Source organism: Lagenorhynchus albirostris, chromosome 2 (genome assembly GCF_949774975.1).
Source record: "Lagenorhynchus albirostris chromosome 2, mLagAlb1.1, whole genome shotgun sequence".
In the NCBI taxonomy this organism is placed as follows: Eukaryota; Metazoa; Chordata; class Mammalia; order Artiodactyla; family Delphinidae; genus Lagenorhynchus; species Lagenorhynchus albirostris.
Window position 1 is genome coordinate 4747495 of NC_083096.1, and position 16877 is coordinate 4764371.

The window sequence follows — 16877 nt, forward strand, 5'->3', positions numbered from 1 at the left end:
AAAGTAAGAAGTTTTTCCTTCTTACTTGGCTTATAAATTGATCTCATTTCTTTTTTTTTAATTGACATGTAGTTGATTTATAATAATATACTAGTTTCAGGTGTACAACATAGTGATTCAGTATTTTTATAGACTATACTCCATCTGATCTCATTTCTTTATAGAACTTGATTCTGCAAAGCAAACTTCTAAAGTATGTTGTTTATTTTCCTTAATTTGCAAAGTTCTGGAAATGTTCTAGGTAAATGATTTGTTGTGACAGTTAGCACTGTGTTCAGAGGTGCGGACAGATCTTATCCAGAATGAAATCTGGCGTCTTTGCTGTGTCCCAGGAGGCTCTTCAGTTCCGACCTTGCTTCCTCTCTGACCTCAACTCCTGCTGTTCTCCCGTTTAATCTAATCAGCCGACCCCCTACTACTCCAAGAAGGTGCCAAGCCTGCTCCCACCTCAGGACTCCCGAATGCCCTTCTCCCCAAGTGCGCCATACGTGGCTCCCATATTTCAGTCAGGTCTCAGTGCAGATGTGGTCACATCAGAGTTTGTCCCTATGCTCCTGTCTAGAATAGCCCTTCTGCTCTTACCCTGCTTTAGGTTTCTTCATAAAATTTACCTCTGACATAATATGTGTTTCACTTGTTTATTGTTTGCTTTCCCCACTGATATGTAACTTGTTCTGTTCTGTGTCCCTATTGCTTAGTAGAGATTTATGATGGTACATGGCAGGTACTCAAAAACTCTGTTGAATTAAGCAAGTAAATTATTATAATGTCTCCAATTTCACAGTTACCTAATGTGCTTTAAAGCTTTTAGAGATTATGTTTAGATAGATTTAGAAGGTGGATCTGAATTATAGTCTAGTTAAAATGTTCTGTTAACCACCCGTATGGAAAAAACAATTCTTAATTATTACTAAAAATACAAAATGTTAGAATTGATCTGATCCAAGAGTAGAGAATGTTGGATCTCTCAGAGACGGGGTTTATAGATCATCTAGCATATATTTCTTATTTTAAAGATTGGGAAACTGGGATCTGGTTGTATTTGCAGGTGGGCCAGAGTGGCACGGCCTCTTAGTGGCCAGTCCCTAACTTTTGTCCACGATGTACTTCATTGTTCTTACCTTATACAACTTGCATATAACTGTTTAATTTCCTAGTAAATTTATTTTTTCTTAATTGTATTTTTTTTTTTTACTTACAACTTTACTATCTCCTCTACAAAGTATATGCTGTAATAGTATCTTCTCTATTTTTTAAATCACATAGTTATTATATGATGCTAGGTGTGTAAGGGAGATCTTCTTTGGTAGGTTTCTGCCTTCTTTGGAAATCTCCACTTGGATGTCTCATAGTTAACAGAATCAATATTTGTGAGAGCACATTCCTTACAGTCCCACCTGAACCTGACACTTCTGTTATATTTCTTTAAATAATTCGTCCTGGTCGCTTAGGCCGGAAACTGAGGTTTGGGGCCGGGCAGGGATGTGCGATGGGTAGTATTTTTACCTCTCCCTGTCACTGATCCCCTGCATCTAAGAAGCTAACGAATCCTGTAGAGCTTCCTTCTTTCCTGGTAGATCTTGATCAGCTGGCATGACCCTCTGCTGAATGCTGGCCTTTGCAGAAAGTTTGTGACTTTGCTTCTCGTTGCGGAAATCATCCTCTAAGAAACCAGTCAAATTCATCAGATGATATTGTGCCTTATTAGTGAGAAATTCATAACTTCACTTAAGGATAACCATTAAGGGCATAGGGAAACAGCTGTAGCATTTAATAGAGTGCTTTGGACTCTGGGTGTGCCTAGTAAAATAAGTTACTATTATTATCATTCCTCATTTTGAGAATGCATTTTTTCCCTCTTGTTACACTGTTATTTTCTCAACAATAAAAAAAGAATACTTTCCTTTTTAAAACGGTTTTAAATGAGCTCTTTTAAAAGCCATCTATCTGCAGATGGAGAAATTGAGTAAATTAACTGCCTTTCACAGCTACATAAGTGCTTTTAGCCCATCAAGTTACACTGAAACATTTAAAGTTACCTCATTTACAACCAGTGAGCACATGCAAGCTCTCTAAGAATTGACACAACTGAGATCAACCCCATTTTCATTTCCCTCTAAATATGTGAGAGAAATAAATCTGGTCCGTAATTGTTACATAGAAGTATCTGAATGCCTCCTAGTGGTATACTGTATGCTCTAATTAAGGAATTTTAAAAATAATATTTATTGAAGGAATAGTATAGATAAAATATTAAAACTTCTAAGTGCAAAGTAATAAAATCCTTTAATGATAGCATTCTAAATGGAACAAATAAATTTTTTTGCCGTATAAAATTAATTAAAAATCTTAACTGGAAAAGAAATATAATACATATGAGGAAGATGAAAATACTTTTAGTCAAAATTTTTATGTTTTTGGTTCAGATTAGATTATTTTAACTGACTTTTAAAAAATCTAGTGGAACTATTTTGCACTTAAATATAGACAAATGTTGCTGTTAAGATTGAGTCACTTTGTTTACATTTATCCTTTTGAATTAATTTGATTACTATGTATAAATTTTAATTTCTTTGTATAATAAAATAGAAATAATGGTTTATAGAAATTTTGTGGTGCATTTTCAGAGGGTTTTGTTTTTTAATTCTGATTTTCAAGTTAAATAAAATGACTTATTCAGTAAATGTCTTGAAAATGCAGACTATAGCAAAACTTTAAAATGAAGAATGCTGATTTAATTATTGCTTTAAATGCTAAAGAAATGACTCAACACATACAGAAATATAATTTAAAATGTAAACGAAGTCAGAGAAAGAATTCTGATGAGAGTCAGTAGGAGGGAGGGAAAAAAAGCGATATCCCTTTGCTAAGCATTAAAAAATATTTAATTAGCCGCTTGCCAAAACAAAACAATTAAAATGGCAATTACCTTTAAAATAGCATCAGTGTATTTGCAGCTGTTGTGATATAAAGCTAGGAAACACGATGTTAATCTGAAATGAACAGTTTAAATATGAAATTATGATATCCTTGGCTTCCTGTGGTACAGCTGTCAAGCTTGGGCAGCTCGCTGGTCAATAGTGACATTCTCCGTGTCAGTGAGCAGAGTCTCCTGATACCGTCACCCGCGGTTCACACGTTGCTGAAGCTCCAACTGTCGAACGTTGAGTCCCCTGGTGATACTGCAGCTTCCAGACTCTCCTGACTGGCTCATGTTTCATTCTTTGGCAATTTGCCCTAATGATATCCCCCAGGAGCTTTCAGCCTCTCCTCCTTCCCATATTGCATCGTGGTGTATTAATCTGAGTGAGTGCAACCTGGGCGGCACACACTGTAATTTCCTACGGTTCCTTCTAAGATGCTCGCCTAATTTTTCAGGTTTCCTTTTATATGTTCTAAGTTTTGCCCCCAAACACTATATTTTCAGGAAATTATAACCGTCCACATAAGATGCCCAAGAAGCTACTTTGCTGCTTATGTGTATTTCAGAGGACCTTCTGAAACATGAGACTTTTTGCAGGCAGAATTGGTCAAGATAATGTGATTCAGGTCGTTAAGTAAATTGTTTTATGAGTGTCTTCGGTCTTTGATAACTTGAGCATGTCTCTCTGTTTGGAAGGTCAGCGGCCGCTTACTGCTGTTTTCCTTTCACAAATTCTAGTTAACCGCCTGTCTCCATGGATCGGTCGCCCTGCTCTACCCGATGTACTGGCAGCACATCTACATCCCAGCGCTCCCTCCTCATCTGCTGGACTACTGCTGGTAAGCTGGCTCTGCCGGACTCCTGGCAGCCCAGGTGTTAGGGTTAGAAAGAGCGATTCATGTGTAGATCCAGTGAGCTTGGAGTACATGTGTGTATATACATGAATGAGATCCCTGAAACGTGACGTGGAGATGAGTAACAAGTATTAAAAGGTGGTTTTATGAAGGGAAGAGTAGTTCTCTCCAAAGGTAGCAAAAATTTATACTTGGCAAACATGAAGTTCTTTAGATTTTGTGAGTTTCCTCTATAATCATCTAGATAGCTAAATGCATAAATAGAAGCCGATCCGGTCTTCGCGGTGGTTAGGAGCATTTTACAGAAGTTGTAGTGTCAGTGAGAGCACCACATCCCAGATGCCAGCATCTGTCCGCAGAGTCTTTCAGACACCAGGTTGCCTCTCTCGGAGCACACGCTCGTTACCTCCCCCTCAGGACACACTTTCCCGCACGCCTCTTCCCTCAGTAGCACATCCAGTACCAGATACCAGCAGAGGGGTTGCCTCTAATGCAGGGGTTCCCTGAGTTCCTGGTTATCGAAGCCTCAGCCTTGAGCCACTGTGAAAATCAGTGTTGACAAGTGTCGGGGGCAATTCTGGAAAGTTTCTTGGCATCACAGACACAACTGCCAGTGATCTCACCCAGTCTGATTTCAACTGTCCCCTTCTCCTGGAGGTTAGGGAAGAATTAGACTCCCAAACAGCAGCCTTGGGATCTTCCTCGGGGCTGTAGGGTAATCATCTTCTGCAGGCGTAGCTCAGTTCTTAAGAAACCAGATGACATTTTTACTCTAAACCATGCATGTGCGTGCGCACGTACACACACACACACACACACACACACACACACACACACACACAGAAAGAAGGAACTGATTTTGACCATAATGTGTTCATTTATATCACAACTAATGTTATTAAAAAACAAAGCTCTTTTAGAATCAAAGTAGTTATTTATTTAACTTTCTGATTTCATGAAAAGCAGATCACTTAAAGTGTTTAAGGGTTAAAATGATCTAAGTTCATAACATTGACGTTTTCAAGACTAGCCTTCTTCAGGACAAACGATTTTTAACGAGAGTACGTATCTTTGGCCACATATTGATTATACCAGTGAATTGTGTGTTTCCACAGCAGGGTAATAGTATTGATAATGCTGGGCAGCAGGTTTCCAGTGACCTCCCACTGCCATTCTGCACTTTGGGTGCTGGGAGGGAGAAACAGTGGGGCAGGAGACTGTAGGTGTGTGGTTTAATTACACTGTGAAGCACCACACACACGAATCTGCGAGTAAAGCTGGATCTAGAAATAGCTCTCTTGGTATTCACTTTAGAGTGTTCTTCTCTGACCAGTATACCTAGAATAGATTAGCATCCTTGAAAGCAGGAACCTCAATTCTTTCATGTCGACATGTGTAGTAGATCTTTCCACATAGTATTCAGTAATTAAAACTTATTTTAAATAATACTGACAAAAGTATTTGAAAATATATTGATGTATGATTCTTTAAAATCTATATTAATGTAGTGGTTCAAGAACCAACACTTTGTGAGGTTTAGAATTATATTTTATCATATGTAATATTAGTGCCATTTAAATTCTTCTATAAAAATGTTCTGAAATCTTAGGAGGTAACATCCCTTTAAGTTCAGTTCTCTGTAATGATTACACACTTAGGACTTTCTAAAATATTGTTATTTAGAAACTATTGCTACCTCTTTCCAGATATGTCTTCCTGATACTTTCTAACTCTGCCATCAAGTCCTTTTTCTGCTGCTTCCACTGTGATGAAGGAAGCTTGTTTCAGTCTTACTAGTTTCTAACCTCTGAAATAGCCACTTTAGGACAAGTTCTAACAGCCGCCATGCCAGGCACTTCCCTGGCCCAGAGAGTAGAGCAGTGATAGTCAAACAAGGAGTTATCTGAGAGTTCCCGAACCTTAAGGTCACAGTGATAGGCTCAGCTTCTGACATAGGAAGTGGGCAGTATCATATACTTTTTTTTCCCCGAAAATAGCTGTCTATGACTCCAGCTCTCTTTCATTGTCAGAAAATTCCATGGACTAAACTGTTCCCTAGGGAAAGTGTTTTTCTTCCCTTTACATCTTTGCAAATGATCCTATATGCAAAAGGGAGAAAAATATTAGAGATTATCCCTTCAATCTCATGGGGTTTTTTTAAAGAAAATTTTATATTCCACTCCAAAAATAGCACCAGGAAGATGTGATAGGGGTAGATGTGTATTTTGCCAGCTCTTCAAGGTGATTGGACTTTCCCAGTCCTGAGGCAGTCCTGACTCCTGGAAGTGTGTCTCCGGTGTGGCGTAGACTTGGAGGGCCACGATGCCATCTTGTGACCGTGGATGAATAGCGCATCTTGGTCGGCTGACGAAGGCTTGCTAATTTGCTGGCTCATTCATTCATCCATTTGTACGCCAGACGTTTAGTAAACATGTGTTTGCCAGGCTGCGAGTATGTAATGTAATGAATAAGACGTAGCTCCTGCCCTCTTGGATCCCCAGATAGGAAGAAATTCCCACGTTTGTGCACATGTACACACACGCACATGATGAGCACAGAGGAATACTGTGATGCTATAGGGTTTAGGTCTGAGGCGTATAAAAGAACGCTGAGCAGAACACCTAGGAGGAAGTGCCCACCTGTCTGCTAGGGTAGGGAAGGCTACTGGGAAGAAGTGACGCCATCTTTGTTTTCCCCTTAATCTACCAGTATAAGGGGGAAGTGGGGAGTTTCTATTTAACAGGTATAAAGTTTCAGTTATTCAAGATGATTAAGGTTTAGAGATCTGTTTAACATTGTGCCTTTACTTAACCAATACTCTATTGTAGACCTAAAAATTTGCTAAGAGGGTGGATCTCAGGTTAGGTATTGATACTGTAAAAACAAAGCAAAACAAAACAACAAAGGGAAAGTACTTTAATATAGCAAGTCTAAAGTAATGTTGCCAGACACGCTTAACCTTCTGAGCCCTTAAACACCTCGGAGGTAGTATGATTCCAGTACCAGTAAAAGTATAATCATCTATTTGTTCGAGAATGGTTGTCACCTTTTTATTTAGGCTATCTATCTGATTCTTCATTCTATGAAAAGAGAAGATTTAGCTCCTAAGAGAATAGTGTTTTAAAAACATAAATGGAAAATTATGTTGTCTAGAGTACCCTAAGTTAATATACTGCTGTTACAGTCTACCCCATGGGTGGCCTCCATGAGAAAACCTAAAAAGAAAAAAAGCTATTACATAGTAATTATTTTTCAGCAAAGATTAGTTGCTACCGAAAAGAAGCAGCAGTCATAATAGAGCCTTCTGTATCTTATCTTTGCAAAATAATTCCATTGACAGAAAGATCTAGGATAGTTTTGCACATAGCTGATAAAACATCTGTGTTGCCAAGGATCTCTTCCTGACTTATTAACACTCTGTCTCATTAGGAGATTTCAGCTAGGGTAGCAAAATTACTTTTCATGAGACTTGGCTGACTTAATATTAGGATGTATACAATCCAATTTTCATGACAATGAAATAACTATTCAGTTAAATCTATATTCTGAAAAAACATCATGTTTATTTTAGGAAAGTATGCTCTAGTTAATAATGTTTGCAGTCTAACATGTTTATATTTTAGATTTTGTAGAAATTAATGAAGTAAAAACACGTAGAGATACCCAGTGATCCCATAGAAAAAGTTTTGGCTTACTTTATTATTAAGTTCTGCATAGGAATTCTTTATTGGATTTTTATTCTAGTTTAACAGTTTCTGTAAATTTATTGTTTATGTTTCAAGAGGTGACTAGCTTTCATGAAGTTTTAAAAGTGTTACGTTAGTGTATTTCGTAGGACTTCAGTTGGTAGTTATTACTTTTGGCTCTGATTGTTTGAAATCTGATCCACTCAGTGTACCTTCAACGTATGTAAAATGGATGTAATAATTATTTGTAGAAGTCTTAAGTGTTTTGATTAACACTCATTGTATTAAAACGTGCTTTGAGGTTTGAGATATTATGAATCTTTCTATATTATGAATCTTGTTGGTCGGGTAACCTAGCCTGGGGCAAATTGGAAAATTGCACAGTAACTTTAATAAATTTGTACTATTTTGGGTGTGGAGAAGGCTTGACATATTTAAGATCTTGGGAGTTGCCCACCCTGTTTTGTGAAAGTTGCCGGAACCCAGTCATGGGAGCCCAGAGGAGTTAGTGGCACATATTTTATATCGTCTATGGAGTCACAGAACGAATTCCAGAGATGAGAACTTGAACTGGGGAAGCAACTAGCCTCCTTTTATTTAAGCAAAAGTGGAAGAGTCCACATTTATTCCTTCTGTTTCCTTTTGAAGGCAGAAAATATGTTAGATCCTAGGGATATCAAGGCCTATAAATAGTTCTTAACTTTCAGTCAAATGAAATATCCAGAATATCAGATCAATTCCAGATGGTCTGCTGCATAAAAATAAAAAAAAATAGGAAGGAACAAAGCTGTAGAAGACAAAGACAACTGGGAATTAGAATCTAGTACAGTATGACTTAAGGAAGGAACAGGCTAATAGGATTGGAAGAAGAACTTGAACCGTTTTTATTTTTTGTGAATCCTGGATATAGAAGTTAGTGGCTAGCCATCCTTAAATAAATTAGGAACTGTTTAAGGTTACTTTGAAAACTGTGGATCTACCAAGGTGCCTCTTTTATCTGTTACTGATTCTCAGTAGCAAAGTGGACATGCAGGAGTTTGGACAGCTCTGTTCTAATAATGACGGGGATGTTTGGAAAATTATGCAAATTCTTTGAAAAAGAAGGTTATCTGTTTTCATTAACAGAAAAGGTTTGCATTAAATATAACACAAAGATGTATATAAAAGAAATGCCAAAAATGTTTTATTTTTAAATAGCTGTTTATTTGCATATCTTCTATCACATTTGTAGACATTGTTCATTTCATGTTTTCTTGTTAAATAACATTTTAATTTTGAAATGTCAAGTTGAATAATTTCCGCCCTATATTTCATGAGAAATATTTTTGAAATTGCTAGTAAGTCTTAATTTGTATATTACAAAAATTATTTAATGTCTGTATTCTCTGCCGGAGTATAAGCTCCAGAAGGGAATATATTCTGTCTATATTGTTCATTATTGTACCCTAACCCCTATGCCAGGTACTGGCACCTGAGTATGCTCCACATATTGTGTTGAATTAATCAACAGAATTCTTAAACTTACCTGAATATTTTAAAATTTATTAAAATTATATTATTATTACAATTAAAAGTGGGATAAATAAGAATGTACAGAGTTTAAATAATAGACAAGATACAGAAGTGGAAAGATAACACAGAAATAGAATGGTAACAGTGGGGGAGGAAATCATTTATCTTTGCACCTCTAGTTCCCAAACCGTGCCTGGCACATAGTAGGTCTCAGTAAATATATTGTGACTGACTCAAAAATTTGGGTGACTAAATAGTAGGTGTGAAACAATGAATATATATTAAGAAAATCATATAAGAATCTAACTGAATAAAAAAACTGTACAAAGAAATGTGAATAAATTTGATGATTATTTAGGATATATTTGATGGGAAGTATACAGAAAAGATTCATCTCAGACTATGGCCTAGACCCTAATATTCTTGTTTTTTAAACATTATAACTTTTAATTATAAATGATTTCGTGATTTTATATAAATCAACCTTAATTTGAATATATTAATGGCCTCTAAGATTATATTTGAGTTTTCTATACTGAATAATTTTAAATATCTATGATGTACTGTTAGAACTATACATTTAATAAATTTATTTTTTAAAGCATTCTGAATTACTTATTGTTTCAGTTTTAATGAGCTATATGAACACATACATATATATTTTTAATTTAGTGCCCCAATGCCATACCTGATCGGAATACACTCCAGCCTCATAGAGGTGAGTATCTTTCAGACATGAGATTGTGATAACTATTATTTTTATGAATTAATTTAAAACAGGTGTGTTTTGAAAGAATGTCAATTGAATAGTACAAAGAAGTGACTAGTTGCATATTTAGAGTGTACTTACATGATTATTTTCAAAAAGGTAGTGTTAAAATAACTATTTTAATTAGTATGCAAAATGACCATCTTCAGTGGTACGAGACCCATTGAAAGTAGGTTCAATTTTGTTGAAGTCGTATGGTAAGTTTTAAATACTAAAAACCTTAGTCTTTGATGAACCACTTTCTTTATGGAACTTGAGATCTTTTATATCTATTTCTCTTTCAGAAGAAATATTTCTGTATTTTGAAAGTGAGAATTCATGTAATTATGTGTCATAAAGGGAAAGTTTTTATTTTGCAAACTTCACTATAATTCAGTGTACCGGTGTTTTTCAAAATGTGTTTTAATACACTAATCATGAACTTTTAAATTAGAATATAACTTTGTAAGACTTTAATTTCAGTCCTATTGGGACTTAAAATGTAGTTTGGTTTTTTTTTGCACTGTCATTCGAAAATGACTTTTGTCACTTGTTATCACTGTAGTGAAAAACCTTGAGCTTTAAACACCTTGAGCTTCAAATCAGTGAGATTTCCAGAGAAGACTTCTTATAAGATTAGCTTCTAAAAAAGTAAACAAAAGACTTGGGTCAGTTGCATGGCATCATTATGCCGGCTGATTTTTTCAAATATATTTCTTTTCTCGCTGGTTGTTCATATTGTACTTTAACCCAGTTTCTAATAAGCAACTTTAATGAGTTAGATTTGGTTTTCTGATTAGTTGTTGTCATTGTATATACCATCAGTCATCACTTTGCTGATCAAGGAAGAGCCTGGTGATTATTTTAAAATTCCTGAAGCATCCTTTGTGGAGAGAGTCGTGCTTTAACCATTAATAAAGAATACATTTTAATGAATTTTTAGTAGGTTTAATTCCTTTTTAATTTTGAAGTCTGGGTTGGATAACATTATGACTCTATATTTTGTCAATTTTTAGAAAATAACTTCTTACAGCCCAAGGTACTTGCATTGAAAGGACAAATTGTATAAGATAAAACATGAATAAATAGGTATTTAATCTGTTATTAGAGTGTGGAATATATGACTGGAATTTTATTCATCAGTAGTTTGACTTTTTGCAAAATCTAACCATGGTTGGTTGGTATGGTTTCAAAAAAAGTCATCAAATTTGATTTTGATGTTAGTGCACGTATCTCTTCTTATGTAATGTACCTAATAGAATATGTCATTTTTATAATACATTTATTTATACGGATGAAAAATATTTAAAGTGGTTGATTGTACCTGTTGATGTTATTATTTTTACATAATGATTCTAGACCAACTTTTAAAACAAATGATTCAGCTTTTCCAAAATATTGTAGAAAGGAGTACATGCTTTAAATATTCAATTCAGTTTATCACATGTTTATTGTACACCTGTAGAGAAAATCAGTCCTTTTTTAAAGGAGCAAATTTAAGAATTTTTTACTCCTTAGAGTATTGTCTTGGAGAAGCAGTCCTTTCTAACTTTAAATTGGCTCTTATTAAATGGGACTGTGTAAAGCCATGATTAGATCGGCTGAAATCTCTGTACCTTTTATACTCTGGACTTATCAAACTGTCTTAATAGTCAGTTTTATTTGGTTTAATAGTGAATGAGAAACTATAATAGGAACTTTAAGAATGTTTTTCAACCAGTTGGGTGCCATTTAGTAACTTTCTTCTTAATCTTTTACCAGGTGATACAGATCTTACGTTTCTATTTTTATGATGACATTATTACACAGATTATTTTCACTAAAATTCTGATCTTTTGTGCTTTTTTATTTTATATAAATGGTATTATAATTAAAATATAAATATATATTTACATATTTTATATATGAGACAGAACTGAATAATTTTTCACGTTTGTTTGGCTGCAAGTACAACTAATTTTTTGTGGAGGAAGAATCAAAATATTCTCTTCTCTCAGTCAAGACAGTTTCAACACTTTTTATCAGTTTTACAAAGACTTTTAAACGTAATTGTTCAAAGACATGAAATTAATGTCTTTCTAAATCTTTTTTAAAAATTATTTTTATGCGATCATAAGTAAAAGATGACTAGAAATCTCTTTTTAAAAAGTAAATTTGCTTCTAAAATAAAGGACAAGGGCATTTTGTTCTCTCTGAAAACTAGACTTTAGGGATGAAGTCAAAGCAAACTAAGGCCTGTGATTGGGAATAAGTCAGTACAGGCTACAGGTGTGAGGGTTATATTATTTGTTTTAATGCACAAATGATTCTAGGTAAAGTGTTGGCCCAGTTTCACAGTATCGTGTGGCTGCTTCCACCATGTCCCTTCCCTTGCTCCGTGTGCAGAGTGTGCAGGTGTGCTGGCATCACCTGGAAGGAGGATGGCGTGTGGAGGATGCCAGGAGTCTCGCCAGTTCAGCATCTGCTGTTGTTCTCAATAAGATTTGTCTGTGTCCTAATATCACTTTCTTATTTTTGAAGAAAAAGCACATTGTTTTCTCACATTTTCTTACTCTTTCCCCATCCAAACAAGTTGATGAATTTTATGAGACGTAAAAATATGGGACAGAGAAAGTGGTGCTGTTTTATATGCCATATGACTTTCCACTCCTGTTTAGAAAAAAATGGCTAAAGCCTGATTTGGAGGGAAATAACAGAGAAAATACATTAATAAGAATTTTTTTTTAAAGATTTAAATTACATGCTATCTTCTCCCCCCTTTTTTGCCTTTGTAGAATTGTTCTCGTTTTAGGGAGGCCCAGTCTGTTGATTTATTGAAATGAATCCATTTTCCATTCTTAATGAGTGTTCCCGTTAACAAATTTTAATATTCAGCTATTATTAGACTTCTTAAAACTAAGGGAAACTTTGAAAAAGGTATACATTTCATACTAATGCTAATTTCCTTTTTTCCGAGATTTTTTTTTTAACTTTTTATTTTATATTGGAGTATAACCGATTAACAATGTTGTGATAGTTTCAGGTGCACAGCAAAGTGACTCAGCTATTCAGAGTTTAGTGTTAGCGTCATTACAAACATTTTGGGGTCACATAACCATTACTCTATGCTATTTAGATGAATTCATTTCATTCCCTGAAAAAGACAGCAGGTTTCTGGATTATCTTTACATTTTCTGTTAAAAGGGCAACTTAGAATTGAAGAGGGAAATCAAAATTATGATATACTTTTTGCATACAAATGCCATTAATATAAATATAGTTTTTGTTCATAGGTTATTTTTGTAGTTATGCTATAGTTGATTTGTAGATAACCACATATTTATATATGTAAACCTTTTTTATGTATATGTATGCACATGGAAAGGAAATGAGTTTATTTATAAATGTTTTGACAGTAGCATCACTGTTATAAGTTACTTTCTTAGAAATGGCCATTTTCTGAGTCTTACTTTAGAATAATTATAATGTCTTTTACAGGATAGAGTTTTAGAATCACGTGCCCCCTTGAGAATGCATATTCCACATAGACGTTGTGGCTATCCTAACACATAAAAATTCCCTACTCTAGACTACCATTTTCCTAGCAAATTTAACATTCTACCTGATATGCAGAGATTTGAAATTCTAAGTGGATCACAGAAATTCCAGTCTTGGCTAACTTAAAAAATTGGCTTGGCCAATTTAATATTAAGCTATTTAAATAATCTGAAAAAATGGCTATTATTCTAGAATGTCACTTTTAAAACTACTGCACTGAAGTTAATTGACCAATTGCTAGTTGACCTGTGCAGTTAGGGAATTCTGGGTTGATGGATATATTTCATTAATGCACACCTTACTTATTTTCATTAGGAAATAATATTATTTGCTATCATCTAGATAAGACTAATAGAATTATATGATTTGTTTAAGTAGACATATTAGTTTAAATAAGAAAAATAAACTATAAATATTTTCTTTCTTTAAGGATAAAAATTTAATAAATTCTAATTTACTGTCATTTATGCATATATTGAGATAATTTGACTAAGCTTTCAAACAAATATGACAAGTCAAATAGTTAATCTGATAGGCTATTAAATTTGATCCTTTATATTAAATTCATGGGATAAACATTACTAACAGTAAATTCCATATTACTGCTCTCTGTCATTTTTTCTTACTCAATTTCACTTGTCATCATCAACTTATACCAAATTTACATGAAGATATAGAGAAAATATTTATTAATTTAAAACTTACTTTACTACTTAGTAGTCATATTTATTGTTTCGTGTTAACCCTGCAGTATGATTTAGGCTAAAAATAGCTATAGAACGGGCCACATGTTCCTGTATTATAGGATTGAAATTCAATTGGTAAAATTTAAAGGATATAAATTTTTACAGTTTAATATAGCCATGCCTATTTTGTATTTGTTGTAGTATCTCTTTGGTAGTTAAATTACATTCAGTGTCTCCAAACTATTAATATATTTAGATGAGTAAACATGCTGTTGTAAGCATTTTTAATCTTTCTTTTTGAATGGTTTAGACAGACTTTCTCATAAGGCAAAATTGTTTATATTCTTTTATGATGTAGAATTTTCCTTTTTTCTTTTCCTAAGGATAATGCGTTAAGATAATTTTCTCTACATATCTAAGTTCATTATAACTTTGGAAGGAAAATATACTAAGATGTTTGTTTATAATTGTGTTTTTTAAACAGAGAGTGAAAAATAAATCATTGGAGGATGTGGTTATGTTAAATGTTGACACAAACACTTTAGAATCACCGTTTAATGACTTGAGCAGCCTACCGAGTGACGTGGTAAGTCTGGAGGATATTTTGTGGTGAACAAGCATATATATGTTTTCTCCTGGACCCTTGAATCACCAAGAGTTACTTTCCCATTTTTCTGTCCGAAATAGAAGGGCTGAATATGAGCATGTGGTGTGAGAGGAGTCAAAGCAGAGTCTGTCTTTCGTATTTTTACCTTTTGGCAGTTGAGGAGATGTCAGATGCAATATCATATTCCTTATTGTAAAAGTAGGATCGTAATTAAAAAGCTAGATGCATTCATTAGGCAGAGTTTCTTTAAACATAAGTCTCTTCATCTCATCTTAATCATTATATTACAGAGTAGGCATTTCTGTCTGCCTAGTGGCATGTCTTGCAAAAGAATGAGAGAGTTTTTGAAGGCAAGAAGAAGAAGGGGGCCAATTATCGGCTTTTGCTTCCCTGCCACCTGCCAGCGCTTTTCCTTTTAATTAATGATCTGATGGCACTGGTCAATATAATAAGAAATGCTTGTACAGTTGGGGTCAGAAAATTCTGGCTTTGATCTCCCTCAACTTTCTGAAACATTTATTTGTTTTCTCTAAATTATTTCAGTTTTATTTTAATCCTTTCTATCCTGCTGAGGGCTGCAAGAATGAAAACCTACACTGTTTGTCATTTGCTCTGGCAGAGCAAAGACTGCTTACTTAGAATTCTATTTGTAAATTAAACTGCAAACCCAGTTTGTCATAAAAGACATCTGATCCTTTTGAAATGACGAAAACTGTCTTTTGTCTGTAAAGGCTGATAAATTAAGTGCCGGCTCTCTTCTGGTCTTTGATCTTGCAGAGGTTTGTGTGTGTGTGCATGTGTGGGTCTGCAGCTTATAATAGGATATATTCTGTACTTTGTGTTAAATGTCTCCAAAGTCAATTTTCTGGCCTTCGTATTCCTCAGAACAGGGTAAAAATGCAGATTGTACTGTTTCTGTATATATTCTAATGGCTATTTTAAAATATCTTTATAACATAGTTCTAAGTTAAAATAACTCCCCTTTAAAAAAAAAACCCATTGTTTATTCAGCTATATTAAAATTCGGGAATAAAAAACCTTTAAAATATATATTTTTTCTGTAATACTGCAAGTACTTTGAAATCACTGTTAGGGAGCTTGAAAATAAAAAAGGATAAAAAAAATCTCAAACTCAGAAAATACAGTAATACTAGCCTTGATTGCTTTTATGGCTAGTGATAGGGAAAATGTGACTTTAAAGTCAAACTCAGATTATTTATGCCCATAAATAACCTAAAATACTTGCTGACCTTGAAGCAAATTAAATCGAACTACTTTATCTAACTGTAGTAAAATTTATGCTATGTATGAACAAATCCAAACCCAGGCCAGTGAAGAATTATATTATCTTTTTAGCTCATTATAACTCGATTGCCTCATTATAAAGATTTTGCAGAAGCTGCTAGAAAGGATTGGAGTTGTTCATTTAGAAATCCATCAAAGTATTCTTCACTGGATAGGGACATAATTATGAAAATAAAGTCCCAGCTTTTAAGAATGTTTTCCTTATGTGCATGTAGTTCCTACCATTAATTCCCTAAGAAGAAAGGATTGTTTTTTCTTTTTTTTAAATGAGGAAGGATAAGAAAGAGGAAGAAAAAAGAAAAAGAAATCAGCTTTTTTGTGTTATATTAAAATTTTTATAGTCAGCCCCAGTGATAGCTGATTATTTCTTTGAGAAAAACAATCTTTAATAGTAATTTTTTGATGAGTGATTCTTTTTAAATTGGGAACCTCTACTTTCCTAGTAGAATTAGTTTGATATTGAAACATTTATTTAAATATGTGAGGAAGTTAAACAATATTCATGAAATGTAAAAGCCTAAATATATAAAATGACAAGAGGGACCATCTCATTGTTTATTTATAAGCAACAGTTAACTGAACATAACTGAAATAGTAAAAAAATATTCATAAAAAGGAACTCTGCAAGGTAATGTAGATATAACTAAATATATGCTCGGAATTAAGGAGTGCAGACTTAGACAAATTTGAAGAATGAATAAACTGAAATAGTCCTGAGGTGGAGCTAGGACTATCTACAGAAAGTATGAGATGTTTTAAAGTAAGAGTCATTTTCTAAAAATGTTTCATGTGATGGTTCGTTTAACCCAGCTCTAATAAATTTAGCTTTTTCATCAGTTTTCCAAAGCTATCTCTTATAGTAGGAAATACAATAAAGTATCACATCATACTTGCTATAATTGTAAATGTTTTAAATGAGACGTGTTAAAAATCACAAATGATCATACTGAATTTTTCTGTGACTTGAATTAATAAAATATACTTGAAGCCTGAAAAATATTACAGTTGGTATTGTTTGA

The 16877-nt window shown here is 34.0% G+C and overlaps 1 protein-coding gene across 3 annotated transcripts in view; it reads left to right on the forward strand.

Annotated features, from left to right (window-relative positions):
• DENND1B (DENN domain containing 1B) overlaps positions 1-16877 on the forward strand; it is a 260094-nt gene that overhangs the window by 137833 nt on the left and 105384 nt on the right. For all 3 annotated transcript variants that reach the window (XM_060126905.1, XM_060126890.1, XM_060126894.1), the window contains 3 exons: positions 3662-3762; positions 9648-9693; positions 14431-14532. In XM_060126905.1, coding sequence (XP_059982888.1) covers positions 3662-3762; positions 9648-9693; positions 14431-14532 — 249 coding nt within the window. The remainder of the gene's footprint in view (positions 1-3661; positions 3763-9647; positions 9694-14430; positions 14533-16877) is intronic.